Consider the following 26,836-nt stretch of genomic DNA (forward strand, 5'->3'; position numbering starts at 1 on the left):
ACAAGGAGGCTCTTATCATGAGATAATCAAAGATAATCACCCCCCTGGGGTACTGCAAGAAACAAGGCACAGCTGAGCGCCTCTAAATCTCTTAACAAGTACAACATTGGAGTCTTTCCATAGATCCAGCAAAGCAAAAACAAAGACATCCACCCTTTGGTGTCTGAGGGAAATTCATTGTGTCGCTGGGAGGCTGCAAGGTTGGACTGGTGAAGCTAGGATTTTATCTGAGCTGCGTATTTTCAACAGACCTGCTACTGAGGCTTCTTTCTGCAACCTTCTAAAGAAAACTCATTTAAAACTCTTTTTCTGCCAGTCAGAGAGAAAATTAATTTCCTAAACAACAATAGAAAACTGAGCAGGGCAAAAAAGACCTCAAAATCATGAACAAGCAGCTGTGGCAAGTTATAACTAAAATTCCTTTGTTATCCATGTTATTAATCTGTTAACAACCTCATAGCACCCAAAGGACTTTGTCCAGCTGCCTGAAGAAATAATGGAAGATGATCATATTTACTGCATAAATAAAAATGTTACACTTTGATGGCAGTAAAAAAGTAGTGCACTGTGTTCCAGGTGGACCAACGGTGCAATGACAGAGCATAGGACACCAAGGTGTTAAGTAGGTGAGAAATCAAATCTGTTGATCTCCATCATTATTATCAAATCACTAAACTAAACCCAGTTGTGTATGGTTAAATGGTGTTGGTTGATTACATCAAAAGGTTTATAGGAGTTTATGTTAGAAAAGCTCATTTAAACAAAAAATATTACTCTCAAAAATTTGGGTTCTGTGAAATTCCAAGTTTTTTCTGAGACAATGTCAGTCTTGGAAAACAACATGAGTAGGGAAAAAATTAACACTTGTCTTACTAAAATCCTTCAGCTCTTAAGCTGAACAGAAGTATGATTTTGGTTTTACTTTTGAATCTTGTTTTATAAAGAATATACATTAATATGCATTTTAATATAAAATCTTTTAATAATTCCAAATCCAAATAGAAAAATAAGCGTCCTTGTTTCAAATTTAAAAAAACAAAACAAAACAAAACAGAAAACAAACAACAACTTCAAAATTTCCATACTGAAATAAAAACAAGTTTGGAAATAGTGCTGAATTTTCCTGCAGAATGCAATCTCTGGTTCATCAACAGCTGATGTTTATTCAGCTCTACCATCAGCTGGTATGAATGGAACACCTAAAAAATTATGCAGGATCCAGCTGATCAAATGCTATTTCTCTTCTGCTGCTGCCAGCAGAAGCAACAAAATTCTTAGTTCCAGCAGGCTGGGAGAGTGTTACTGATGCTCCAAGTTTCTGTGCTTCATCTCCAAATCAATGTCCCTCGCAGCAGCTGCTGCTGCTGCTGTTGAAGGCATCATCTTTCCAAGGAGTGGAAGATAGCTAGAGCACAAACAGATCAGTGCCCAAACCGTATCCTGAAGCTATGCCTAAGTATTTATCTTTGCATACAATCTATTTAAAATCCAAGCTTTACCGAAGCTGCCATGGATCAGGGCTGTTATTCAAGTTTCTTTCTTATTTCTCAAAATCCCTGTTTGAAGGATTGTTGTGCAGCTCAAGAGGCACTGAAATAATTCCTGCAGTGCTTACCTTTTGCCCAACACGTCCAATTAAAACACTGTCAGCTACGGAAGTGTTTCCCAGGCTTTCTACAATGTCAATGCCAAAGTCTTTGCAAGTGTAAATCCAGAAATGTTGGAGTTTAAGGTTGCTGCTACTAAAAATCTATATAAAAGCACAATAAAGGAATAAAAATTAAAAATAATTATGATTTATAGCTCTGCTTGACTTGTAATAGACAGGGGAAGTGCAACACCACATAAAATTGTTGAATGTGTATTTAGTATTTGAGCATCTCCCCTTAATTTCTCATTTTTGCTTTTAATTAATAATACAAAAATCTTTACATTCCACCAACTTATTTTCATGTTAAAAGAAAAAAAGAAAGGTATGAAAGAAAATCAGAACTGAGAATCAGTAACTGAAAGGGTAAAAGTGCTCTAAATATTTGGGGGTCTATTACTGGGAAGAATAGCAGGATAAAGAAGTTCATGTTTGTAGAAGAAAGATGCTTTGAAAATAATCATAGGTATCGCTTACAGTCACCTACAGCAAGAAGACTGTTCCTAGGTGGAGTTCATGGAAAGAAGCAGAATAAACTTAGTTGTTCATGTATGCTCTAAGTCAGTAACATACAAAGAAATTACAAGTTTAGGCAGAGAAAACAACAAACAAAAAAAAAACACCTGTAAAACATCCTTTTGCTTGTTTGTTGGGGTTTTTTTTTCATGCAAATAATTTTTTCCAGAAATATAATGTACCAGTCTGAAAAAAGCATGGAAAAATTGGACACCTTCAAAGAAAGAGCCATAGGATGTGTTAGACTAGACAACATGTCTTGAGAATCACATACAATCTGTTCAGGTCATCAGATGGGGTGTTAAGCGGGTCACAGCCTCTAAGCACTGGTATGGGAAGAAAATATTAGATAAAAAAGGGTGATGTGGGGTTTTTAATTTTAACAATTTTTAAAATTTTTAACAATGGTGAAAAAAATCCCATGGAATCCATTAGCCCTGTGAAGGTAACAGATCCTCTACCAGCTGCAATCCCTACAAATAGCTCAGATCCACTGGGAGGAATTTTTTGGCTGTGTGATCTGGTGGAAGGTGTCCCTGCCCATGGCAGAGGGGTTGAAACAAGACGATCTTTAGGGTCCCTTCCAACCCAAACCATTCTATGATTTTGTGATCATAGTGACAGACAGATGCTGGGTGATTACAAAGGACACCAGCTCTCGATGAAAGTAGCATTGATTCTGCACTGAGGCAGTTAGAACTCACACACACACAAAAAAAAAAAAAAGTGTTTCTGGCTTTATCACCAAAATAGGAGCCTCCAGCTAAGGGACATGGATGTACAGGTACAAGAGCTTTACTGTAACCGTGACCTATCTGCAGCCTTAAAAGATGAAGTCTGTGTAGAGGTGATATACTTGTAAAGGTCCTGAGCATCACAGAGGGCAGTCAGGAGAGACATACCTGAACTCCACCTCGGCTGCTCCAAGCTGTGAAGCTGCTGAGCTGCACAGGTCTGTGTGGGCTGTCTGGCAAATATTCTGGGTACACCAGCAACCCATACCTGTTTAGGAAATAAAGCAAAGGAGGCTGTTTCTTTACAGTGCATATATTCACAAGCAGATTTTCCTGCTCATCATTTTGATATCTAAAACCTTAAATCTGTAACAGTTCTCTGCATGACACTTCTATCATTTAGTCCTAAATCAAAAACTGGTGGATGGTAATATTTATTTTAGGCATCTAATCGTGCCAGAGAGCATACTTAAAATTTCTTTTCAAATAATTTCAGAATTAGCCACATTAGGGCTAACAACCAGTGTGCAGTACCACTGACAGGTCTTACTGCAAAACATCCCCCCCATGCTCATGAGCTTCCCACCAGCATCACCTTCTGATAAGCCTGATACAAATCTGGACAGATAAGGCTTTTCTCTGTCTTGGATTCAGCCAACTTGGAGTACATTCCAAATGTACATGTTCCTGACTTGCAGCCCTTGGTTTGACCCTCTCAGAGATTTTAAATCCAGATTAATATGCAGATTTCCTCAAAATTCAGGTGGTTCCATCCACTGACTTTTAGTACAATGTCAATTTTTACTGTCCTTTCTGTTTTAGGAAAGCACAGGCAAAAGCTCTGGTGAATAGCTGTTCCTGAATGCTACAGGAACAACTGCTACATGTAATATCTGATGTACAGGCAGCATCTTTTATCCCATTAGACTGCAAAGTGATTAGGCCCTTCAATCTACTTAATCAAAGGACAAAAAAGCCAACTGAACCCTGGGCTGCATCAGCAGCAGCATGTCCAGCAGGTCGACGGAGAGGGCTCTGCCCCTCTTCTCTGCTCTGGTGAGAACCCCCTTCAGTGCTGTGTCCATCTCTGGGGCTCCCAACATGAGAAGAACACAGACCTGTTTGAGTGAGTCCGGAGGAGAGAAATAAAGATGATGAGAGGGCTGGAGAACCTCTGCTATGGGGACAGGCTGAGAGAGTTGGGGTGGCTCAGCCTGGAGAAGAGAAGGCTCCGGGGAGACCTTATAGCACCTTCCAGTACCAAAAGGGGCTGACAAGAAAGCTGGGGAGGGGCTTTTGACAGGGGCATGTAGTGACAGGACAAGGGGGGATTGCTTTAAACTGAAAGAAGTTAGATTTAGATGAGATATTAGGAATAAATTCTTTACTGTGAGGGCAGAAGGCTCAGAGCAGCTGTGAATGCTCCATCCCTGGCAGTGCTCAAGGCCAGGCTGGCCAGGGCTTGGAGCAACCTGGTCAGTGGAAGGCGTCCCTGCCCATGGCATAAATGGGAATATATAGTTGGAACTATATGATCTTTAAGGTCCCTTCCAACCCAAACCATTCTATGATTCTATGAAATTCTAACAGTTGAGTGTTCATGCTGCTCTGAAATTAAGCATCTGGAGGTAAGAAATGCTGCTCCAGGTTGCATAAGCTGGTGTCAAGTCTCTAATGATGGCCTGCTGGAGATGTTAAAGGAGTCGTCCAAGAAACAAACCATGTATCTGTTCTGTATGCCACCTTTTCTGCTCTAAATGCCTGCTATACTTAAAAATGAGCTTTCAACACAAGAGCACATGCTTCAGTGCTTTGCTGTTAAATGGCTGATGAGGAAGTATGTTAAATGTGGCACCTTAAACTACATCAGGATCATTTAAACGAGGGACTACAGTGGAGGAGCTTGTTAACAGCACAGAGAAATGCTGCAAGTTAACAAATTGGGGTTGTGAATGAGGAAGGACCATACTGAAACTATTAAGGAAACCATTCGCCATCAGGCCCTCAAATACAGTCCCAGACACGTCACTGTCAAACACCGATCCTGCTTTACTGCAGAGAACTCTGCTTACAAGAAAGGAACCCCTAAAAGCATGCAAAACTGGGGGTGGGGGGGGTGGGGTGGATGTGTGAAGACATCCTGAAAGGAGGGGTAAAGCCTTTTCTGCTCACCACTGCTATTATAGTTAGCACTACCATGCACTGAATTAAGTTATCTTTAACCAAAAATCTCCAACTACCTTGTGCAGGAATGAGCTTCGTTGTCACTGAAGGACAGGAGAGGCATTTTGGATGGTCCCTCAGGGGAGAGATGAAAGAAATAACCATATCCAGCAGCACACACTGTGTTACCCTGCGGAGAAGTACATGTGGCTGTGAAAAAAAGATTACCACAGATCTCTGGAAATTAAAATAAAACTAAGAAAAACCCAAATTAAAATCCCAACTGAAATCCATTCAGATTCTGGTAAGTCTGGCTGGTAGAAGCTGGTACCTTGTTTCTGTGTCCTCAGTCTTGTCCCGTTTTCACTCTGTCCTTGGGCCAGTCTTAAAACAACTACTGTTCTCAAACCAGGCAACAAGCGTTGGCCAAGCAATAGACACAAATGACAGAAAAATAGTATTGCCATAATTCTTCAAGAAGTAGGTAAGACAAAAAGTGTGTGGAAAACTTCTCACACCTTTAAAATCCTTTCTAAGTAAGAAGGCAATGTCATGAAAGAAAGGTAAATCACAAACTACTTAGTTTATTCATTATCTGTACTGATTTAACAGTTTATTGATTATCTGTATCTTTCTCATACCTCCCAAAGCAAATACAGGAAAAGGAAACATTGGCACTGAAAAGGTGAGATGCCTAAAATTCAAGCAAAAGCAGAGAACTACATCTTTAGCATGTGTCAGTGGCCAAAAAATTAAATTTACTCAGACCTGTGGTAAGTTACTTGTTTGGGATTATTTTTACCAAGGTTAAGTGAATAATTTAAATGTAAGTTATTGTCACTTAATATCTCTTAATGAAGAGATGAACAAGAGGTATATTCTTTGTACTATTGCAAGAGGTGAAAAATAAGCAAACATAAGGTCTGCCCGGCCTTAAAATTAGGAGTCTGGTACTTACCAAATCAGTAGCAAGTGCGTTATGTGTGTTTGTATCCAGTGAATCAGGAGCTTTTATACTCTAGGGAAAAAATCTGCTCTTACCTGCTTCATCTGGCCAGCAGCCAAAGCTGGCTGGTGTTGGGTGGTGCCCGTACAGCAATGTTACCCTGTGCACATCTGGGCATGGTCCCTCTCACCTACCTAGATGCCTAAAACTTTGATGTTGAAGTCCAGGCTGGTAAACCATGGCTCCCTTTCCAGGAAAAAATGAAGTATAGGCATGTCCAGAGGGCAATTCTTCTGGTCTATCCTTGGATAAGATTAATTGCGCTCTGGAGATACCTAGTTCTCTAAAGGGAGTCTGAGATGAGCTTTCTTGCAGCTATAAGAAGAGCTTGTTCTCTAAAGTCCGGCCTGACACCCACTGTTACATTCATAGGTCACCGGACAAAGTTGAAGTACTAATGACTTTTTGGTCCCTGATGGTCCAAATTCAAAGCTGAGCCTGGTGACCTAGAGGTGAAAGCCTCCATATACCAATTACTTTCTTCCGACCCATCCAAGTGTGTTCCCTGCAGTCATGATCTCTGACATCTGTCAAGCAGCAAAGCATCAATACCCAAAGCATTGCTTTCTCTATCCCCTGGCAAAACTGCTGCTTTTTCCGAAAATGCAGCCACAGACCCTTTCCCTTTAATAAAATACTTCTGCAGTCGAGTCACATTATTTTCAAGATCTTTTACTTGCGACTCCAATCGTCCGTTCTACAGATGATTCACAAGGAAAAAAACCTGCATATTTATTCAGCCAGCTAGTGGCTGGAGGGCAGGGGTTTTAGGCAAGCAGGGAATTTTGTGTGGAAATCAATTCTTTGTGGAAGTCAGTATATTACGAATGTCCGTGCAACCAAAATTCCAGAGAGAAATTACTTCCCTGAGCATGCCAAATACCTGGAGGTGTGCATTGCAAGTCAGTAAAATAAGTTGGCTGACGTTTTAAGTGTCTCTTAACTGTACAACACTGCTAATGTAAATATTTCATGAATTTCTTCTAGATAGCCAGGACTCAAACTGTTGACCTTAAAGATGACATTAAAGCTCTGGAGAGTGTGCCCAGCACCACCCCCCAGTTTCCGAACCTGGCAGGATGCAAGTAGTACCCCCAGTGGGCTCACTTCAGTGGGCACTCACCTTGCAAGTTTTAGAAAAGATCTCCGTAGGGATGAAATGTTGAGAAACAATCAATGCCGAACAGCTGTAGCCTCACCTCTTTGGTACTGGGGAGAATGGCTGCGTTAGGTAATATTGGGAAACAAATCCATTTATCAACAGTGTGACCATCGGTCACTCCTCTAACATGGAAACATGGGCTGATCTCCACCCCATTCATTCATTTCAGCTGTTTCCCAGTCCTTCACGCCATGGCAAGAAAGGAAAGGGAGGATGCTCGTTGGATTTTGTAAACCCCATCTGTACATTGTTATGCATGAGCACTGCATGCTGGCTCTGGGATTTAAGGGGTGAATGCTTATGAATAAGAAGTTACTACAAAAGGTCCAAGACCCACTGGGCCAAAGATAGCCAAGAGAAAAAGATAAAAAATTACCCTTTTTTTTTTTCCCTGCACCAAAAAATAAAACCAGGGACACAGGATATGTGTTTCAGTGACAAAAAAGCCAGTACCAGAAGGGGATCTGCAGTTCCTCATGCTGATACTATTTAAAAGGCAAGAAACCAGCCGGCTAATGAAGTTGTCTTATGACACTAAAAAGTGATAACCAAGGCTTCCATACTTTATTTAAAAAAAAAAAAAAAAAAAAGATGCTAACCTTGTAATAATTATTTTGCACGAGTATAAAATTTTGTCTAATGGCTGATTCCCAAATGCACTTAAGAGCTTAAGTCAAAGGGAAAACAGTGGGAATTTGGTCTCCAAATGCCTTTGTAGGCTCAGGTTTGAGTGACTGCTGTGTCCCAATTTCAATACTGTTTAGGAGACCACTGATTTTCAAGGATATTTAAGCTCTTCAGTCAAATTTAGGCTCCTAAACTACTAAATTGAGTAGTTATGAAAATATTATTGCAGGACTCGCTGTGGAAAGCTTAACTCATCATGCACAGAAGATGTAACAGGATGGACCTAAAGCTCTCTATCTTAGCTCTAATCCTTGCCCAAAAGGTTGCAGCCTGCAAGTTTAAAACCAGTAATCGAAAGATGGCAATCTGAAAACAGAAAAAAAACCCCAAAACAAAAAAAAACCACCTACACACACAAAGCACCCCACACACAAAAACTAACAACCACTTAACATTAAAATCTGGAAGGGGAAATGTTTATTCCTTGGCATGGCCTGGAAACCAGGCATTGGGAAGATGCGTCTTTCCCATTCCGTTCTTCAAACCTCCCTGTTAGATTAAGATTACAAATACCTAAAAAGCAGTATCCAATTCTTGAGCCATTTGACCAGATGAAAAGTGCTCAAACTCTATAACATCATGATGCTGGTGCCAGACCAGCATCCCTTGCATTTAGTTATTAATACTGTGCTAAGGAAAAGTCCACAAGACACAGGTGTTTTGCTTGGAGGAAGGGTGACTTTTTCTCTTAATATCCATGTCCTTTCACGTCTTCTGCTGAGCACTGCCTGGTACTGTAGAACAATAAGTGCAGCTAATAATTTTAAGCTAGGCAACTTCTTCATATTTTCCTTTTCCTGCCCCAACGCCTGAAATAGCCCACCCAGAGAGACGGCTGACAATGAGGTTCGTCAGCAACCCTTCAAGGGCCATCTACTATTCTGCCTTGAGTAGCACACCTCTGGAGAGCAGGCTTAACCCTGACATTCCGATACACAGTCACAAACACAGCTTTGGGCGTATCTGTGAAGACACATGGACTAGGAGAGCTAAACAAATGGGCTGCAAACCCACCACAGTCAGTTCACACGTACCCGTAGAGGTAACTGCAGCAAACCTTTGCAAAAGCTGAGCCACTGGCGATCGACTAGACAGCTCCAGGGTAAGTCAGTGCATGGTAGTACAAAACTCTGTGTTTAGTGGAGCTGAAATTCATGTGATTTTGCCTCGTTGTATTTTTTAACCATATTTGATGGTCTTAAAAATGATAAATATGCCCTTGAGGGAATTGCAGAAAAGTCCTCTCCTTCCTAAATGTTACTGTTTTCATACTAACATAGAAAATGTGTTGGTCTCTTTCACCTTCAAATGTAGGTGCAATTCTTTCCTCCTGGAACAGAAGCCCAGGGGCCAATTAGGTTTTCACATATAGTTAATAATTGCTTTGGTTTCTGTGGTTAGCAACAGAACAGGTTGGGATTTCAGATATATATATATGAAAAATGTGCATTTGTCACAACAGAAACTGCAGTAAGAAATGTCAGTTTCAATGAAATTCCAGACTTAAAGTAGTTGGGAAGGAAAAATGGTTTGAAATCACTGAAATATTCCCCCCCAAAAAACACTTAAAATTGACTCATTCTGAAATGTGACTTGAAGAAGACAAAAAAAGCATGAACTAAAAGAAAGCATCAGAGAATTAGGGAACAAAAAGCTTTTTACAGTGCTCAACTTTTTGATAGAAGGGTTGTTAGTCTGTTAGCTTTTTAAGAGTTCAATGTTTTATCACTATTTAGAATAAAGAAGCTTTGCTTCTTTTAAAATCAATGTCATTTTCATAGGGCAGGGAACACATTCTCCTCATCAGAGTGGAATGCAAATTTTGGACTCTAAGTTGCCATTTTAAAACCCAACACAGGTGCATCTGATATTGCTGAATTTTAGTGTGCTTGCCACCAGTCCATTAAAATTGAGATTTAATTTTTTTTTATGAAGACAGAAGTAGGGAAAAATTCTAGAGAAGTTAAGCTTAGACTTTATTCCAGTTTTTATGAATCCATGAATATTAGAAAATAAAACAACTTTTTGAAATACCCCAGAATGAAGGACACCATTGCAATATTTCATTCCATTTGAGTGCAGTAAAATTTTCTGTAATAAATTTGCCCATGAATATAATTTATTTTGTAATATGCACTTGTTTTAATATCGCATCACAAGCACAGTTTCTGACAGCTCAGCTAAAAAGCAAATGTTCTGTATATGATCTCCCCGATTAATGAAGCTCTGTATCTTTCTGATATCTTTGATTAGAAAGGAAATGTTACGCTTTATACTTGAGCTTCTTACCTTGATATGGTTGGCAGGAGCCCTGATGTAGATCCCTGCTGGTGACAGTGTCTCAGTGTTGGATAAACTGTCTGTTCCCGAAAGGCCAATCACTATGTTGTTACTGACTCTGTTCCCCTCTTCTGGTCCTTCTCCTTAAAAAAAAAAAAAAAAAAAAAAAAAACACAAATAAAAAGATAAAAAGAAAAATAATTTATATATATCTGGAAACCATCTATTATGCAAGTCACAGAACTTGCTGGGTTTTGCCCTGACTGCTTTGCTGGCACGGCCCACCTGGGAATTAGCTTTCCCTTCTAGCTGTCCTGGGTAAATCACTGTCTGAAAAGCACTTAGAAAACCGTTTTTAACATACAGTAGAAGATGGCTGTGAGATGGTCAAAGACTGCCATGACTGCTCAACACAGCAACATCAGGAGGCCACAATCAAAATCTGATCAACACTGTAAATACGATAAAAAAAAAGGTTTTGCCACAAAGAGCTTACACTCTAATGAGATAAAAACAATCAGGGGAAGGAATGCTACAACATATATTCTACAAAGATGCAACAGAGACCACGATTCTGCAATTCAATATGCACAAGGCCCTGTACCAGGTGTTACATATGAATATAACACCAGCCATACTGTGTCACAGGTTTATAGAGAAAATGATTAAAAGGTATATTATAAAGAACATTTACAGTTGGAAAAAGTGAGATTCAGAGTGGGGAGGTGGCTCACCTATGCATATATAGCCATGCTTCTGGCAGTGCTAGAATTCAAAGTCCTGTCTCCTGTGTCTCCATTCACTGCCCTACTAACATGCAAGAAAAAATTTCTAAACAGACTTAAAAATACCTGCACAAACTCTGCACAGAAGTGGGGGATTTGGCCCCCTAAGCAATCAAGTATGAGGAGAAAAAGGAAAAATCAATCAACCAATTGATCACACAACTCGGAGTCATGGGGTGCCCCAGAACTAGTAACAGTATTGAAGTAGGAAGGAAAAAAAAGGGAAAAAAAAGGAAAAAAAAAAAAAAAAAGGAGAAAGAAATCTCTTTTAAAATGATACCACAAAGAAATGTGCCACCCAACAGCAAAAAGTGGACAGTCCCATATAAGTCAAGTCCGAACAAGGACACATCAGCATATGTTCACCTTCTCTGGTGTTTTGGATGCAGAATACAAAGTGGAATATCTCTGTTTGGCCCACATCAGGAGCAAATTAAATCTATTTAGTTTTGTTTATCTAACAGTAATTATTATCTCCAATTATACCTGCTCGAGTTCTACTCCAAATACAGATCCCTCCCCCAAACATTACTACCCCACATACAAGCCACTTCACAGGAAAACTTAAGTCCTTTGGTTTTGGGGATGTCAGTAGCTATATTTAGCCTCCCTCTAAGTCTTTTGAGCCTTTCCGCATTTTTGGAACAAGATCTGCTTAGGAAATATTTCCTTTCAGGCTGCATTTACTACAAATTATGCCAGTACCAGAGCATGAACAGGATCCTGAAGCAGTCCTTTTGACAGCCATATAGGTTTTTGAGGTGGTGTAAAAGGTCTTGACTTCCAAGCCAAGACGTGGTTTGTCAATTAATTTTAAGCCCAGAGCGACTTTTTATGACTGTCTTGCAAACCCCCTGAAAATAAGGGGTTTAGATGAAATCACTGAGGGAGTCCAATTCTGGAGCTGCAAATGGCCAGCTATAATAAATATTCTTTCACAGGCAACAAAATGATATATAAATTCATCCATCAGACCCTCTGGAGCTGCTGACAGTGAAGCCATTAAAGACATCTTGGGGATAAGGTATATTGAGCCTGTAACTTCAGTGGAAACGTTCAGCTCAGCCCAGAGTCCTAGACACATGTCCTAGCATGAGTGAGCCAAGGCATGTGGCAGGTTGGAGATCTTGTTCTGCTTTGCCATGGCCCTGAGCACTCTATGCATCACCCTGGGCAAGGCATTGCATCTCTCTGAGCCAGCTCTCTTCCCCTGCAAGATGTGTACAATCGCTCTCATTTTATAGTCTTCTCTGTTTAAATCATAATCTGTCACTTCTCCTTATGTTTAAATACAGGACCTAGCATAGGGGCTCTGTGTAAGTGTATGTAACTGCAGGATCAGGACTGAAAGGCTTTTTTTCCCCCTCTGTTTATCTTAAAATTGGTCATTTTTATCCCATCTCTGATGGAAAACAAAAATCAAGCTATATCTTTAGGTATTTAGGCAACATGAGATCCCAGCAGAAGATGCTGCAAGTCAGTCTCCTGATGGTTAGTTAGGAGCAATATTTTGTTGCTTAACACTTTTGTTGCTCCAAGCTCCAATTTATTTAAGTGCTAAATCCTCTGCTTAACTTTTAACATATGCTTTCACTCCATTATCTTCGATGTCAAATGACTGAAGTTAAAGGTAAGTATGCTCTCAAATGCTTCACTGAACTGGGGTCTTAAATACTGCATAATGGTGCTCTTCCAATGACAGATAAATCAATCCCCTAAAAAAATTCTTCCACTTGTACACTGAAAAGTAAGTGATCCAGAACAAGTGAAGACTGGCATGAAGAAACAGAGTGTATGGTCAAATGGAAATAACTGCTAGGAGTTGCATGTGGAAGCATGGGAGCTTTATTCCAGATTCACTGGCACCAGAAAATGCAGATTTGATTAAAGTTCTCAGGGTGCAGTTAAGGATCTGCCATTCTTTCCTCGAAAGGGATTTTTGTGCAAATGCTAATCAGTACATGTTGCTGTTAGATATAGGATAGGAATTTTTCTGCTTCACTTACCCAGCAGAAGCCCATGGCCTGAAATGTTATAGAAAACATTGCTGTCCACAACAAAGTCTGAGATGCCAATCAGACGGAGTCCTTGGCCAAAAGAGTCCAAGACACAACAGCCACGTATGTAAGAGTCTGGGGGAAAAAATGAGTCTTGTGAGCAAAAAGCACATGGCAGCTTGAAAGTAGGGAGAGTTTTGTATTAGCTCCTCATCCTTTGATGCCATGCAATTAATTCTTTTGGCTCCTGCGAGACTGCTTGGTTACAGCCACCCACCCGTACTCACCTGGCAGATCTTTGCCAACAGGTGGGCACTGCTGGGATGGGCACGGTAGGAAAGAGGGTCCCTGAGCACAGAAATGGGTTAACGGAGGTGGTCCAGTATTGTGAGGAAGTAGGAGGAGGAGATCCAATGAAAGCATGGGGTAAGATCCCAAGAGTGAAGTATGTTACAAACTCAGGCAGTTGGATGATTGAAGTGGGACTGAAGAGGAGGAACGTTTCAGTAGAGCAGTAAGGACAAGGCAGGTATCTTGCACACCTTGTCTAGCCAGGCATGGTAACCTGTCCAGTGTACTCCAGGATCATGGCCAGTGCTGCCTTTTGCCACCAGGAAGCCCAGATCCTCACTTAGTGATGAAGGTGGCATAGGAAAGGCATAATTGTGGGTTAGCTTAAGAGGAAAGTCCCATCCAGTACTCTCAAAATATTATTTAAGCCCATCTAACTTGCCCCTATCACCACCAGTCTTGTGAGCCTTCATTCATCACAGAGATTAATTTTGCACTTATCAGTGACAAAGTCAAAGGAACTTAATGTGTTCCTTAACCTTCTGGTGATAGTTAGATTTTGGTCTATGTCACCGCACAGCCCTGTTTTCCCCTGGGCTCCCTCACAGTGTAATAGTGCAATCATTTCCAGAGTTAGTAGTAGCATGCCAACTCAGAGGTGTGGTATAAAAATAAAATATTATTTTCAGAAGAAGCTGTCCAGAGATGCAAAGGAACTAAAGCAGCTTAAAGCACTCCATCAAGTTTCACTTGGGCTTAGACTGCAGGTGAGGTTTTCTCACATTTACCAGTCCAGTTTGTCAACTGACCCAAGAGCTGAGCAGCTTCTGAGGACATCGCCCCAACTTTGGGTGGGAAAAGGTGGGACTTTTGAAATCATTCAGGCCCACCTCCAGTGCAGCCGCCTCACCTGCCATCCGTGCGTTGCCAGCAACAGTCAGGGCACTGCAGTGCTGCTGAAATGCTTGGCCCACGTGGCGGAATTGGACCCCCTCCACTCGGAGCCGACTCGCCTCTCCCTGGAAGGCCTCCACAACCATGATGGCGCCCAGGTCCTGAGACCCTAGCTGCCTCTCGCTTCTCTTGTACAGACACCCGGAGCCACCTAGAATACAACGTGGTGGGAGCTGTCAGTGTTACCTCTCCATGGTGACCATGGGATGTGCAGAGTGCCCCAAGCAACATCATGAAACCCACTGGGTTGACTCAGTAAGACTCCATCTCCAGCAGTGATCATAAATACGGACCCAAAGACAAATAGCCACAAACAAGCGTATTTGATACTCCCTCTAAATACTCTCATGGTTCCTTCCCTAAGAGTGTGGACATTTTTAGAGGAACATACATTCAAACCAGCAGGAAGCTGTGGTAGTTTTATGCCTTGGCAAGTTCCTTGTGTTCAATTTTAAATAGTCCTTTGCATAGGGAAGATGGATTTGACATTGATTTACTTTGGGTGAGGCTCTTGAAAAGGGATTTGGACACGGATGTAGTGAACTAAACTGAAATGAGAACATTTTGAAATTTCTTTAAAACCCTTGCTCTCCTGACTTTCCCTGCAGATGGATGGGGAACTGTTATTACCCACAGTCTAAAGACAAGGAAAGTAAATCATAGGGCCAGGGAAGGCATCAGCATCCATGAAAGACATCATTCCACGGGTCTGTGCTCAGGATATTTTGGTATGAAGAATTTCAGGCTGTGAATGTGCAACTTGGGTTTATTCAGTGGAGGTGCAGAGGAGATCTCAAATCCCAGCACTGCCTGCTTATCTCAGTAATGCTAATTTTTTTTTTTTAAAGAAGGTAAATTAACCACGAAAAAACACTGCTCGCTCATCTTCTGGTGACTCCTCTGAGAAATCCTCCTATCCTTTAACTCAAATAAAAACTTCAAACAGTTAGCACATTTCAGAGACTATATTTATGACTTCCACAGAAAATGAACAATAAATCCATGAGTAATATAAGCAGTTGGCTGCTGGATATCAAATGAAGTCCTGTGTCACAGTCTAAAAGCCCAAGGCATTTTATTTTTAAAGGAAACCTTACACCTGGGTTGCCAGATAGCCTAACTCTCCTCAAATTATAACCACTGTGTCTGATTCTGCTTCACCATCAGCTGGTGTAAATCAGGAAGAATATCAAACTTCATGGCATTTTATACAGGTAAAACTAAAGGAGAACTGAGATACCTAACACTGTTTCACCTGTCTAACTATAAGCTACAAGAAACCATCACCTGTTCTTTTTTCTCGGTATCCCTAAACACTAAGCATCTCAATATTTTACAATAAAGAGTACAACATTAGGCTGTTTTGTTTTTCCTTCTTCTTAAAATGACTAAATAGTAAACACAATTAAAAATTTAATATATTATGTACACTGAAACATGTTTTCAGAAAATACTTTCTTTTCTACACCCTTAGGCTCAGGCAAAACTAAAGGGTCTTTCCCAAGATGGCTTGAAACAACAATGTGAAAATAATACATCTGAGATATTACAATAAAATGCAGTTCAGCTCCCGAGACTTCACACTTCAATGTCAAACAATGTTTGGAAAGATAGACTCGCTTCCCTGGCATTGATATGTCTCAAAGTTATCCTATTAAGGAAAAGTTCCGATACACGATACTAAAATGTGATTTTAATAGAGCAACTTTCCTCCTCACTACATTCCTGTGAGAAAAGACCTCCTCACCTCTTGCAACACCTGCTTTTACACACTGTCTGAGGTGTGACATCCTCTCCATCGTGGCATTTCCTTGAACAGCAACCCTTCGGCTAATCAGTGCCACCACAGCACTCAAACGCAGACCTTGGCCATTCACCCACTCCTCTCCAGCACCGTGGGAGTACCTAAGGAAAAACACAAAAAAGGAACGAAAGTATCTGCACCTGCCCGATGGCAAGTTGTAAACAGTGATGTTTACCTTAAGCTGATGACTGCAGCCACCCAAATTCAGAGCTGGTTTCAGCCCTCTTCTCACTATGAACAGTGGCACATCCAATGTGTCTGTGTATATGGGCTAGATACATTTTTCCTTGGCTGATGTCTGGGAACAGATATCTTTTGATGTCTTTTTTGTCTCTCAAGCTCAGAACTTTTCCTGACCATGTTTATAACAAACTATTTCAGCCTTTGAATTTTCTTCTCAAAACATATTTGGGTGAAAACCATCAGTACTTTCTTTCTTAAAGCCCCAGATATGCCTGAAAATGATACCATTAATCTTCCTGAGCACTAGAGGTTGGTTGCCTCCCAAACAGATAACAAGTTTCAACACTGGGGCTGTTTGTCTGAGATCTCCATGCACAGAAGACGAAGGGAACAAATGCAGTGAAACTACCACTCACTGGAAACATGGAAGCAGTATTTCCAAACTGAAATAATTCACTTTGAGTGTGGTGTTAATCATTTTAAGTAAATCAGACAAGAAGTGAAGATTTTTATCTTTTTTTTACAGAAGTCAGACACTTTTTGTGAAAAAAAATGCACTTTCTCAAGAAACGAACTGTGCAAGACATTTCTTTGTCAACCCTATGCTGAGGCGACTGGATTGTACTGGCCATCAGTGTTTTCTTCTTCAAAGGTTTTCTGAGTTCATGGTTATGATACAGGATTTAAACACAGTCAGAAACATTCAGGGTTGGATGTCCACTAGCTTTAGGGGGAGTGAGGAACTGAAATATCTCTAACCACCTTTGTTAAAGTGATTTATATAGTTATTATGTCCTGCAGGAAACAGCAAATCCTCACTTTGACCAAATTTTCCCCTGGTTTAGCTCTCTGCTATAGAAATCCCTTTGGCCCTTGAAAGGATACCTGAGCGGTGATCTAAGGTACAGCTCCGTGTCGTTCACAGACTCAATAATAGCCATTTCTTCTTGCTGCTGTGCATCTCCAAGGCTGGTCCGTCCCACCACAATTTCATCACCAGGTTGCCAGTCAACAGGTTCCTGGAGCACTAATCGTGTGTCATCAGCATGAGCTGATGATTTCAAGCGTGTGAAAGCTACTTTGGGCATCCAGCCTGAAAGAAAAAAAAGAAAAAAAGGAAAAAAAAAAAGGAAAGGGGAAAAAAAAAAGAAAAAAGGAAAAGGAAAAAAGAAAAAAAAAAGAAAAAAAGAAGAAAGAGAAAAGAAAGAAAAAAAGAAAAGTAAAAGCAAGTCAATCCACTTGAAAAAACAAGCAGCATGTTTAGAAAACCCTGCCTCACTTGGATCATGCCAGTCATTCATTTATTTCTGATGCTGTGTAGGAGATACAGGACTAATGCTATGAAGGAGGATTTCTGCTTGGATCAGAAATGCAGTGCTTTCCAAACAACATGGCATTTTCATATATTTTGTCCTTATTGGTCCCAAAAAGCTGGAAAAAAAAACATGCTGGAAAGAAGTTTGCTCAACAAGCAGTAGGAGCTGAGGTTCGTTCCTCCAAACTGACTTCCCTACATGAGAAACACCCTCTTCTTAACCACCTGTCATAACCAATGGAGAAAAGCATTCTCTGCAGTGGCCATCATCCTTCTCTGTGTGCAAAAAGCACTCTGAATTACCAGCTTCCCCAGTCATGTATCCAAAATGACATACAGTGAATCTAGGTCTACAAGTAACTTGCATTCACAAAAACATATGTTCCTGTTAGTAACATTTCAGTGACTTATGTGAAGACAAATATCGCCACTTCCAAAACCTTTTAAGAGTGACTAGAGATTGCTCAGCTAGCAACATAAGGTTGTTCTGACACTGTCTCCAGCAGAGACAAACTGAGGGGTCATTTTTTTACATCTTGGGCTAAGTGGTTTACCTGGTCATGCAACACAACCAATGGGCTGCAAAATCAAATGCAAGACTAAAATGGCTAGCATGCAACCAGCCTGCTTTCAAACAGTTGACAAAAAACGATCAATAAAAAAAAAAAAAAGTCGATGGTTCTTTTTACCACTTGACAAGTATGGTGGACACTGGACATCTGGCTGAGTCAGCATAAGATTATGTGATGACGGAAACAGGATTCTAGAGATACATAGAAATGTATCTCAAGCTGGTTCCAGAGCCAGGAATACTCTGCAGGTAAAAAGCGTCCCCCATGGGTGATGTTCCTGAAAAAGTCTCCATCAGTGACAGCTAGGTAGAGGAGAACAAAACCTGGAGGTCCCAGGGAAGTGTGTGGCAACAACCAACACAAAAGTTGTTCTACTTCCTGTCTTTTTAAATAAAGGCTTTTCAAAAAAGTAATTTTTCTTTTTGAAAAAATGGAAAGTTGTTGAAAAGTGAATTCTCATCCACAAAAAATATGTTGTCATTTTTATCAAATCTTGGTCAATGCATTATTGTAAAAAATCATTTGTGAGGGTGTTAAAAAAACTCACTCATTTTCATTTTTTTCAACATTAGCTCTCTTTTAAAAATTAAGAAAAAATAAAAATATCAAAAATTCAATATTTTTCTTTTTTAAAAAGAAAGTCCTATGGAAAGAACTTGCTTCAGCCTTTTTCATCAAAAGCAGAAATAACATCATGTAGTATTTTTAATGTTGTATATTTGGGGACATCTTCTCTGAAAACTTCAACTTCAGAAAACACGGTTGAAACATATTCTTAGTGAGGCCTTAGTCTGCTTAAACCTGAAAACAAATTTTCAACTTTAAGGTGAAGGTGAGGTGAAGGTCATGTAATATCCCTGGGGATGGGGATGATATATAGGTTAGGCAAAGCAAGATGAAGAGCCCCCTCCATCAGCAACCTTGGGCCACCACTGGAAGGCAATACCAAGGTGGCAACTGCCGTTTCCCAAATTCCCTCCTCTTCAGTGGACACACTACCAAGTCTGTATATAACAAGGCCCAGCAATGAAACATCTTGCCATTTCACCCTCCCTTCTTCACTTCATCACGTTTGCTCTAACTCTTGACATTTCTTTTTCCCTAGCAGGCTTTAGAACAGATTGGCCCAGTGAGATCCAACACATTGAACAGCATCAGGGGATAGTATGTGCCTCACCCCCCCACCTTTAGTATATTTTTCCTTCCCTCCTTTGCAATAGATCATAATTTACCTTTAGCCCACAGCAAGTTACTGTCCTCCCTGATGGTACTATAGAAAAGAAATAACACCTGAAATCACCAAGGGTAGAGGTTGCATCAAATAAATCATTTTCAAATTATTTTAAGCAAGTTTCTTCCTCTCCATATCCTGTTTCACTTTCTCATTGGTTACACTCCATTGTCCCAGTTCTTTCCTTAATGAAGATAGAAATACGGAGTAGCACCTCCAAGTCAAAAAATTTACAGCAGAATGAGGGAAGGAAGAACCAAGTCTTTTACTCTGTCATCTTAAAGTATATTTGAACACCTGCTCTGTGTGTCAACGATGGGCATCTAAACCTAGCCAACATACTTCTGGCTTATGATCTTTTCTTTTTTTTTTTTAAATCAACCTTGGAATTTCTCAGCTTACAGTTAAGGAAACCTTTCAGACATCCTTCACTTAATGTGCTTCAGTTCATGTCATAGAACTGTTTTGGAGTGCATCAAATGGATTTCCTTCAGATGAAACTAACGCAGAAGTTGTAATCGAGTAGAACATATAATACACTTTGGATGCTGATGGAACCAGACTAGAACGACTCTATCGTAGCCCCCAAAACACATACAGTGTGGACCCTGCATCCTCAGCACCTACGTCATTCTCTCTACAGACCTACTTCTACTGGGCCATGCTGTTTTCTAATGCAGACTTAGCCAAAGCCCACCTCGCGCCATTCATCAGCACAGACATGAAAGACTTTCCCTGTGAGACCTCATCCTTCACACAGCTTCAGCCAGCTTAAAAAAACACTCGATATCAGCCTACATGCGCTCTTCTACTAGCAGCAATTTCATCATCTTTATTCATTTACCTTCTTTCACTGAGTGATCCTCATGAATTTTTAGGACTCACATAAAAGCAAACAACTGACAGCAGCCATCTGCACGTTGAGCAGCATACCATTTTTCTCCAGCTCTGGACGTTTTGTTTATAATACTGATTTGTGTGCGTGTGTCAATGTGTGTTTGCATGCATCTGTGGCCAGACACACCACTGACTCCTGTTGTGTACATCTGTCACACACATACTACAGCAACACTGCTGGGCAACTCCTGTCATTAAGAGGTGCAAACCATCATTCTGCATGCAGAATATGTTCTAATGGAAAAGGCTTGTTTCAGGCACTTGCGATGTCAGAAATAAAAATTTTTAAGGAAAATCTTCCCAAGCATTTTTTTTCTTCTAAACAAAGAGTATTCAAGGTATCCAAACATCCCTCTCCCCCCCACTTTTTTTCTTTTTTTTTTCCTTTTTCTTTTTTGACTTCTTACTGTGCTCTCTCAGACTCCCTCTCTGTCTCCCATTCCACAGTTTTACCTTCCTGATAATTTAGGTAAGATCAACTTCCAGTTTCCAATACTTTTAGAATATTTTCATGGCGGGGGGGGGGGGGGGGTAAGCGGAGAGCAAGGGTAGAAGTCTAGCAGATTCTGCTTTCCTTGCTTCCCATTTATATCCCCACATTCAACAAAATCTGCAGGTCATATTCTGCTCTAAGCAGCACAAGAGACACACAAGATTTGGTCAGTGATGCTTTCCTGGTCAATTCACCAAGGAGGAACCATAAATGAGGTTTCTTTGCTGTAGCTGTAACTCTAACACATTCCTGCCCTATGGTTTGATGGGAACCCATCATATACCCACACAGAAATGAACTGCACTCTTTCTAGAGCATTCATCATCCACTGCTGTTTAAAATCACCCATTCCCCTTTCTAGAAAAAATTTACAGGTGGTAAACCTAAAATTTAACTTTTTTTTTTTTAAAGTAAGTATAACATTGTGACCTGTATCTCACATAGTTCTAATGGTAGGAAAACACACAACCCCCACGTTCTCCAGTTTCAGTGTCAAAGAGGTTTAAATGAGGATAGCTTGACAAAGAGCACAACACCTACCAAGCCCCTAAGTCACTGTCACCACTGTTGTCTGCAGCTGACTTTGGAGACTGTGGCTTGGTTTCAGGTGCCTAAGCGTGTCATTTTGGATGTACAGTTGGCATCTAGCTGCTGTTCCAGAAAGACACTGGTCTGATGTTAAGTCCCGCATCCATCTGCCAGCCCCACATAGATACATTGGACACCAGTCAGGGTGCCTGGAATGGTTCTCTATGCTAACGCTCAGGTAACTGAACAGCCAAACAGCTAACAGACAGCCAAATCGAATTCTTCTTGAAGAAGTTTCCAGGCCTCTGCTCGCCTACCAGGTGGGCTGACTGGATAGGACACACCACTTTTCAGAGGTACTCCTATACCCAGCTTTTAAATGGGGAGGTGGAATGTGCTGGTGAACATCTCAGGAGGGAATGGTCTCCAGCTGGGAGACAACCTTCATTTCCCAGAGGTCTTCTCCAGTTTTTCTTCTTCAAAGAACCAATGCACTTGCTACAGTATCATGAATATCTAAAGGAGATTGCCTGGAACAAAGAACCCTGCCTGCCATCTGTCTGCAGGACCACCCTTTGGAAAGTCAGAGCTCTCTTTCTTGTTTCCCTTTGAAAACAAGCTTTATTTCAGATAAAACATGCAGGGTTCATAAAATAACCTTCAGTGATTGGGACTGGGCTGTGCAACAGGTAAATAAATTACTTGTTTGAAAGCAGAAGGTTTAAAAGATCAACAGCTGTGGTATATTTAAATTATTTCTTTCCTAAAAAAGTACTGCAAGCAGAAACGCTCAGAAGTGTTGAAAAATAGATGAATCTGTATAACTCCTTAATTATTGAACTCATTTTTAATAATTAACTAAGCTCGGATTGGAAAAAAGACCACATCTTGAGATCTAAAGCAGAAGTGCCTTCATGTTAAAGGGACAGGACAGAACCTTTAGTCTCTAAATGCTATTGCAGGCAAAGCAGGAATTGAACATTTTACTAAATGACTTGACAGAAACACCCTTCAATACTGAGCAGAGCTGAACCATGTTACCAAATGGCAGCCTAGAAATGCAAAGGGGCTTGAAAGCAAATTCCAAAGTGAATTAATCACAAACTGTAGCATAAGGGACATCTTGGCACCAGGACCCTGGCTTGTGATTCCTGTAGGAAGCATGATGTGAGGATGCAGTCTTGTACTGACCTGGCAAAATTATTAATAACAAGGCAATTCTGGTGTGTACAATGCTACTGTCTTTGATATGTCAAGTAGAGAATTGGAAACACAATATAAATTTCAATTCTTACAGCCTTTATCACAAAACATTTTATAAATCTACATCGGATGCTATATGACTTCACTGATTTCACCTACTCCTAAGTAGTTCAACCGGAGATGAGAATTTGACCTTTACAGAAATGTCTCAGAATCACACCAAAACTAGTAAACTCAGCAAGGTATGTCAGGACATACTTATCTCCAGGGTGACAAGAAAGTCTGTCTACAGTAAGCACGGTGTGGATTGTGCTGTGTCTTGTAGGTTTAGATAAATCAGGCCATTTTTTACAATACTTCAACCACAAAAGACACGAATATCATCTCCTCTTCCAGGTGCACATTGGGTGCCTCAACAGGTGTTGAAAATTTAAGCTGGCTGGTTTTAAGATTTAAGATGACCCAGCTGTGAAAGCAGAAGCCGCTACAATTGGAAACACTCGAATAGAAGAGTTTGAAAAAAAATACTACAGGGCAGGGAGAGGTAGCTGTAAGCTAATTAATTAGGAGTCATGTCCTATAGTCAACAGGGAAAATAGCCTCCTGGGGAGCGTACACACTCTGCATCACCCTCTGGAGGAGTTTCTCTGTCCCGCTACAGGCACAGAAGAGTTGTCTCCTCATTCAAGCAAGGGGATTGGATGGCCCCGAAGTTGACTCAGAAGCACTTCAGTGGCCAAGGAGCCTTGGAAACACGAACTGCCCTTGCTAGTGGCTGTCCCCACAAATCTACAAGTTTCCTTGAGTGTGAAGGAACGCGCAGACCTGTGCTGCCCTGGCCACTGATTCCCTCCTCCCGATTATAACCCTAAGCACATGTCCCACTTTTCTGCCAGCCTGAGCCCTCCAGAGCAGCAAGGGAGAGAGTGAGAGACAAAAAAAAAGCAGTGGTATAGATCTCAGCTGAGAAAGGCTACTCCAGATATTACCCTCATCCCAGTGCAAAATTTTGCTTCAGACAAAACATCTCCTTTAAAGCTTCCCTGTGTCAGACCAGACAGTTATGAAGTGTTGAAGGGTTCATTTTACCTATTCCTTGTACATTTATGAAAAAAAATCACCCCTTGCCCACTGCCTTAAAATGTCTTCCAGCTTCCATCAGAAGAGAAACTTGGATTGACACTGATCACCAAAGGAGATGCATAGTTTGTAATCTATTATTTGTATTGAAGTAAGGCCCACCATGCTAGATATTCCACACGTGTAGATAGCTAGGACCAGATCTAATGGGAGCCTCTACACTGGATATAGACAAGTCCCACCACAGCATTCACTGACCTGAGGAGCCTGCCTGCATGGTGCTTCACTCCATGCAAACATGGCTGAGGCCTCCACAAGATAAAAGTTATTAATCTTGTTGTACACAAAGAAAGGTGTGGAGGAGATGAAGAAGGGTTAAGTGGCTTCTTTGGGGTTACAGGAGTATCTGGGATAAAGCTGGGAAGTAAGTTTCCTCTGAGCCAGGCCAGTTTCTCAAAACTGAAGCCTACTATTCCAGCTAGGAATAATCTAACACATCTGAAAAACAACACTTAGACTCTTGTTTGCATTTTCAGTTACTGCTCATCGTTCAGATATTAGCTCCAGAGGCAGGTGGCTGAACTGCATCTACCCAAATGCCTGGTACTGTTGGAACGCACAAGGGAAACTGAGTCAGTTCCAACAGATAAACTGAAAAGCGGCTAGTTTACCCTGGTCCAAGAAGCAGATCAAAACCAAAAGACAAGGTCATAGCCTCCTGAGTCACCTCCAGCTCTCTGCCAGGACACGATGAGGTGTTGATATCGTAGTTACCTTGTGTTACCAATCCCCCATCCTCCAAGGAATAACTTTCCAGACAACAACTCTCCATTGAACTGAGAGTGATCCATTAATTTCCAGCTTTTTTTCAGTCTCCAACAGCCACTATCTGCCCCCCTCTCTTCCCATTGATCCCCTGATGCTTTTTCTTCAGCTTCTTATAGCTCCTGTCCTTCACCTCTCCCGGTCTGTCCCAGAAGGTGATTCCAGTCACATAACTATCATAGCCTTGCCCTTTCTCCTGCCATCCCTTCAAACTTGTTCCTTTGCTCCTTTCTCAATCTGATGTCACACCTCCCAGACTACTACATCTCTTCCTCACATAGCTTCAGGAATGTATGGAGCATGGGCAGAGAAAACTGATGGATCAACCCATTCTCCAGTTGATTTGTGAAGGCACATGGCTTGAGCAGACAGCCTTAGGCAGAATGAGTTTTTTCAGCCTGCTTTGCCCACGTTCTCATTTCTTCCATCCATGGGTTCATCCTGCATCTCTCTTTTTATGCTTCCAGGTCTTCCTGTCAGGTTCTGCTGCATCATGGTCTGCCTTCTTCTAAGTCTTCCCTCAATCTGTACTTTTTCTGTCTACCATTCTCCTTCTGAGAATGTTTCTTTGGACTGCTGACTTGTACTTCTTTTACTTCAGTCAAGGCTGCTGATACCTCTTCTTTCTTCTAGCCAAGCTGTACCTTGGATGTGGTGTTCCAAGACTGATCTTCAGTCACCTAGTTACATACACCTTCATATTTCTCCCCGTAAGTTTCTTACTTTGCACCTCTATTTCTCCTGTTTGTCTCCAACTCTCTTCCCAACACAAAGGCTGTCTTGGGGTCAGTCTGTATTTGAACAAAATGTATGCCCATCTCTTCTAAGCATCTGTGATCACCAGCCTCTTGCACATCTACAACACATCGATCCAATGACAGCGCATTTAGGAAGAGTCTTTCAGGTTTCTCATTCTCAATTCAGCTTCTTGCATAAGGCTGTCCTATGGTGCTGTTGTTTTTTCCAGCATTTTCAGAGTTATTAGCCATAATCTTACAACTTTATTTCCAGAAGATGCTGCTTCAAGATACAACAGTCTTTCTGCTGAGTATATTTGTCACAGTCATTCTTCTGTGTCTGATCCTCTTGCAATCTGCATCCACAGACACAGAAGCACAGAAGCATTTAGATCAGAAAAGATCAAGTGCAACCGTTAACAACACGTTCGTGCTTCTTACTCCAGTGGCAACCAGAAGGTGCTTGAAACCCCAGATCTCACTGCCTAATGATTTCCCTAGCCACCAGTTTGCTCTGAAAGGAACTTTTTGTCTTTCACACATTTCTACTCAGTTAGATTAATGCTAATTTAAATCTATGGAATGGTCCAGGCCTATGATTTTATGTGACTAGATGGCATGCTGGTTAGATTGAAAACAGATGCCCCTGACCTGAAAAAAAGACGTTTTGGAGTACGTGTTGTCACCTGACTTTAGAAACGCAGGGAACCTCCTAACTAAGCCTGCCAGCAGCCAGTGTGAGACACATCCCAAGGCAGGCAGAGCTGCAGATCCTGGGGTAGGCATGGGCGTGCTGGTAGAAACTAGACTCCTTAAATGGATTTTAGGAGGACTGGTTCCAGCCCTAAGCCTGACATGGGAATGTTGGTCTTTCTCACAAATGTGTTTAATATTTTTCAAAAAAACTTTGTTTTCTGGCATGGGACATCAGGCTTTGAACTCTTCTGCTCTAAGTACACAGGGCCAGGATCCTGCTGCATCTCATCTTCACTCCTATTTACCACAAATTAATTAACTCAGGTTACGAACATAAAGTTTGTTTGCATTGTTGACAAACTATAAAGCTCTTTTACACCTTTTGACAGTTTATTGGTGCTTTAAAGTTGAAGTAATGAGATCCCTTTATACCACAAAAGGAATTTACAAGAACTGAAGGGCTCAGACACACAATCTACTTATGGTGACTATACAAGTTATGCTGCAGACAATCTGTCAATCTGTTGCAGGGACGTTGTAAATCTTTACAGTAAATGAGAATAAGATCTTTCAATTCCCTTGCACAAAGTGAAAAGAAACAAGCTGTTTACATTTCCAAAAAAAAAGAAAATAATTTTGCAAGAGATAGACTTATAAATGTAATACAATGAATTATAGCTATACTAATTTTAAAAAGGGAAAAGAAAAGGGAAGAAAAAAGGGGAGGGGAGGGGAGGGGAGGGGAGGGGAGGGGAGGGGAGGGGAGGGGAGGGGAGAAACCACCACTAGTGAGTCTCCAATAATAAAACACAACACAATTTACTGCAGCGTTTCAGGTGTCAGACCACATAAGGAATCCAGCTTCCACTCCACTGTCATAATCCCTTATTATTCTCTTGTCCCTATCCAAATTGCACTGCCAACTCAAACTTACCTTGGCCATTCCTAAAATTTCCAAGTGTCAAACAAGTGAGAATACAGCCATTGGAAATGGGTGCTTCAGAAAAGGGTTTGGGGTTTTTTAAAATATATTTTTAAATCTATCACAG

General features: G+C 41.0%; 1 protein-coding gene across 4 annotated transcripts in view; it reads right to left on the reverse strand.

Annotated features, from left to right (window-relative positions):
• PKHD1 (PKHD1 ciliary IPT domain containing fibrocystin/polyductin) overlaps positions 1-26,836 on the reverse strand; it is a 278,509-nt gene that overhangs the window by 136,090 nt on the left and 115,583 nt on the right. For all 4 annotated transcript variants that reach the window (XM_037391751.1, XM_037391752.1, XM_037391750.1 and 1 more), the window contains 8 exons: positions 17,096-17,303; positions 15,971-16,128; positions 14,180-14,374; positions 12,988-13,113; positions 10,206-10,339; positions 5,139-5,251; positions 3,067-3,166; positions 1,616-1,750 (listed from right to left, as the gene is read on the reverse strand). In XM_037391751.1, coding sequence (XP_037247648.1) covers positions 1,616-1,750; positions 3,067-3,166; positions 5,139-5,251; positions 10,206-10,339; positions 12,988-13,113; positions 14,180-14,374; positions 15,971-16,128; positions 17,096-17,303 — 1,169 coding nt within the window. The remainder of the gene's footprint in view (positions 1-1,615; positions 1,751-3,066; positions 3,167-5,138; positions 5,252-10,205; positions 10,340-12,987; positions 13,114-14,179; positions 14,375-15,970; positions 16,129-17,095; positions 17,304-26,836) is intronic.

The sequence above is a fragment of the Falco rusticolus genome, chromosome 6 (assembly GCF_015220075.1).
Source record: "Falco rusticolus isolate bFalRus1 chromosome 6, bFalRus1.pri, whole genome shotgun sequence".
Lineage (NCBI taxonomy): Eukaryota > Metazoa > Chordata > Aves > Falconiformes > Falconidae > Falco > Falco rusticolus.